Source organism: Chelonoidis abingdonii, chromosome 3 (assembly GCF_003597395.2).
Source record: "Chelonoidis abingdonii isolate Lonesome George chromosome 3, CheloAbing_2.0, whole genome shotgun sequence".
Lineage (NCBI taxonomy): Eukaryota > Metazoa > Chordata > Testudines > Testudinidae > Chelonoidis > Chelonoidis abingdonii.
In genome coordinates this window covers 47,481,404-47,484,168 of record NC_133771.1, presented here as the reverse complement: position 1 = coordinate 47,484,168, position 2,765 = coordinate 47,481,404, and the positions used below count along the sequence as shown (strand labels likewise).

At 37.1% G+C, this 2,765-nt stretch overlaps 1 protein-coding gene across 1 annotated transcript in view; it reads right to left on the bottom strand.

The window, feature by feature from the left end:
- Positions 1 to 2,765, bottom strand: part of LOC116828338 (elongin-A-like) — a 40,427-nt gene that overhangs the window by 18,935 nt on the left and 18,727 nt on the right. Inside the window, exon 3 of the mRNA XM_032786474.2 lies at positions 722 to 834. Coding sequence (XP_032642365.1) covers positions 722 to 834 — 113 coding nt within the window. The remainder of the gene's footprint in view (positions 1 to 721; positions 835 to 2,765) is intronic.

Below are 2,765 nucleotides of genomic sequence, written 5' to 3'. Positions count from 1 at the left end.
AGAAGATTTTAAAGCCTGGAGATAGAGAGATCACTCTCAGAGCCGAGAGAGCAACAAAGACACAGACAAAGGAGACACACCCAAAAATTCCCTCCTTGAGCTTTGAAAAATCCGGTTTCCTGATTGGTCCTCTGGTCAGGTGTTTGGTTCCCTTTGTTTCTTTTACCTGTAAAGGGTTAACATTAACCCTTAGCTATCCGTTTATGACAGAGCCTCATAAAACTAAGCCATGGTATCATTACAGTGCCACAGTACTCAGGAGAGTTTATAGTAAATGCCACTGAAGTCAGAACCAGCAAGAATCAGGAATAGCCCTGAAATACAACAACTTGTAGCTATGCTACAACACACTCCACTTTTTTGTTCTTTAGGAATATTTCATGTACTTTAATAAGCTTAAAGTTGAGAGTTTCCTCCTCTTCCTCTCTTGGCAGTAGTATGGTAAGAGAAAGGAAATCAAGTGACAAGACGTGATGAGGAAACAACAACATTTAACTAAATACCATCACATTAGCTCCCTTCATGATCTGTACTTGCCACTTCCCTGAAGAATTAGACTCTAATTATTAGACAATGATACCTTATTACTACTTTTTGGATGTCTCTTATTCGTCTTATCATACTAATTTCATTGTATACAAAACCAACAGTCTGAACAACTGATAAAAATATTACATTGGACAACAATATATCTCAAAATTAAAGTTAGACTCAGACCTACCTTTCATTTTCTGGTGGAATAAGTTTTTTCCAGTGGTTTACCAGAGATTTAGCTATTTTTCCAGCAGTGGCATGTTTCCTAAAACTGTTAACTGTTTTTCCTATTCCAGTTTCCTATTGAAGACAGTGCAAGAAGGACAGAAACAAATGACTAACATCCTGAATATACTTTTTCTGCTATGGTAATTAAATTCACATAAGATGGTGGCTGGAAAAATCCTTTGACCGATCACTCAGATCAGAGAGATAATTTTTGTACCAGAAACAAATATTCCAAGGGAGCCAAAGCAAAACCACACATTTAGAACTCAAAATACTGGTTATGTGTAAGGTAAATATATCTTTCTATACTGAAGTTTCATAAAAACTTCAGAGAAATTAAGTTACTTCTTATCATTTAGCTGTCTACTTCTGGCAGTTCACTCCGCTTGAACATTTTTGCCAGCTCTGTCTACATAGGCACAAAAGGCATCTCTCTCAATTGGGTTGTGTTAGCTTGATTGAAACCCTCTTATTAATGCTGATGTAGACAGAATTTAACACTTTTAGATCATTTGAACTGGTTGTGTTGTAGCCAAACTTTATCCACACCTGCATTAAAGTATGTGTCAAGTTTTATTAAAACAAAACTAATTTGACTGAGCTATTTCAATTGAAAAAAAAAAAACATACCTTTTTGCCCAGGTAGACAGACCCTTGAAAATTACACTCTTCAGGTTCATTTTCTTGGACTCAGTACAATGATTATTCATATTGCAGTAGTGCTTGGGGCCCCAGCCATAGATCAGGACACCACTGTGTTAGGCACCACACAAACTGTCCTTGTCCTGAAGAGCCTGTGGTTGTGGCCACACAATATTGCAGGTGAATTTGCATCATGAGAGCATATCTATTTATATTTGGTTACATATTCCCCCTCTTTAAGATGTACACAAACACTAAAATGGTCCTTGTGACACTGAGCTAGAAAGGTCTAAACAGCCAGCAGGCTAGAGTGACCTAAAGATCAACCTTTAAGAACATATTAGGGAAGTACTGACATGGCAAGCAGGGCCATTTCTTGTAGATCATTATCAAAGCCACGTCTGTAGACTAATTCCTTTGAAATGCAAGTCTGTATTGTCAGAGAATTAGAAGTGTAGTTGTTTGTGTTTACCTATATCAGTTAGAAGCTTCACAATGTGATTTCATTAGCTGGTAGATGATATACTTCTCTTCCTGTCTGTTACTATATTTTATTGAGTCAGAGACCAAAAGGAAATATTAGCAATTAGATGAAATGTGTGGTGTAATAATATGGTCTTTAGTTCAATTTGACGTTTGTAGTAAACTACCTGTGAACCTCTGAATAGTTAATTGCCTTATGCTCATCAATGCAACTAATTACCTGTATAGACAAAGGAAATACAAACTGACTTTAAAGCAATAATGTCTATTACCTATCCTTCATCCAAGGAATGTCTGCTGTGACAAGAGGTTTATCAGATGAGCTTCAGCTATAAAAAACTTTGGGGTCCTGATCCTGTTCATTTCAGATCTGCTTGAACTTTATCAGGGGAAGTTTAAGTCACAAGACGGAGGTCTCCATCTCCATTCTGGTTTACCCTGTTATTTTTCACAGAAGAAGAATTTAAATAAACTCTGCAGATGGACTGTCTATGGGACTATAATCTATGGAGCTGATTCTGGAAAAAAAAATTTTACAACTCAGCAGCTCACCATCTCTGCTATGAAACTGACCTGAGAACTTTATTCATATTGTTTGATTGCTTTTTAAAGAAAATCTTAGATTAGTTAATAGGAATTGACTCATGCATATATTTAGGTAAAAACCAAAATATTCATTGATCTGGTGCGTAATGGTGTCCAATCTTTTTTGGATTGGTAGAGCTTTAAATATTGTAAGATTTTCAGTAATCCTTACCATATTCAACTTGGCTGTCTGGGTGGGAGCCCTTGGCTGGATTGCTTTATTCATAGATTCTAGGACTGGAAGGGGCCTCGAGGGGTCATCGAGTCCAGTCCCCTGCCCTCATGGCAGGACC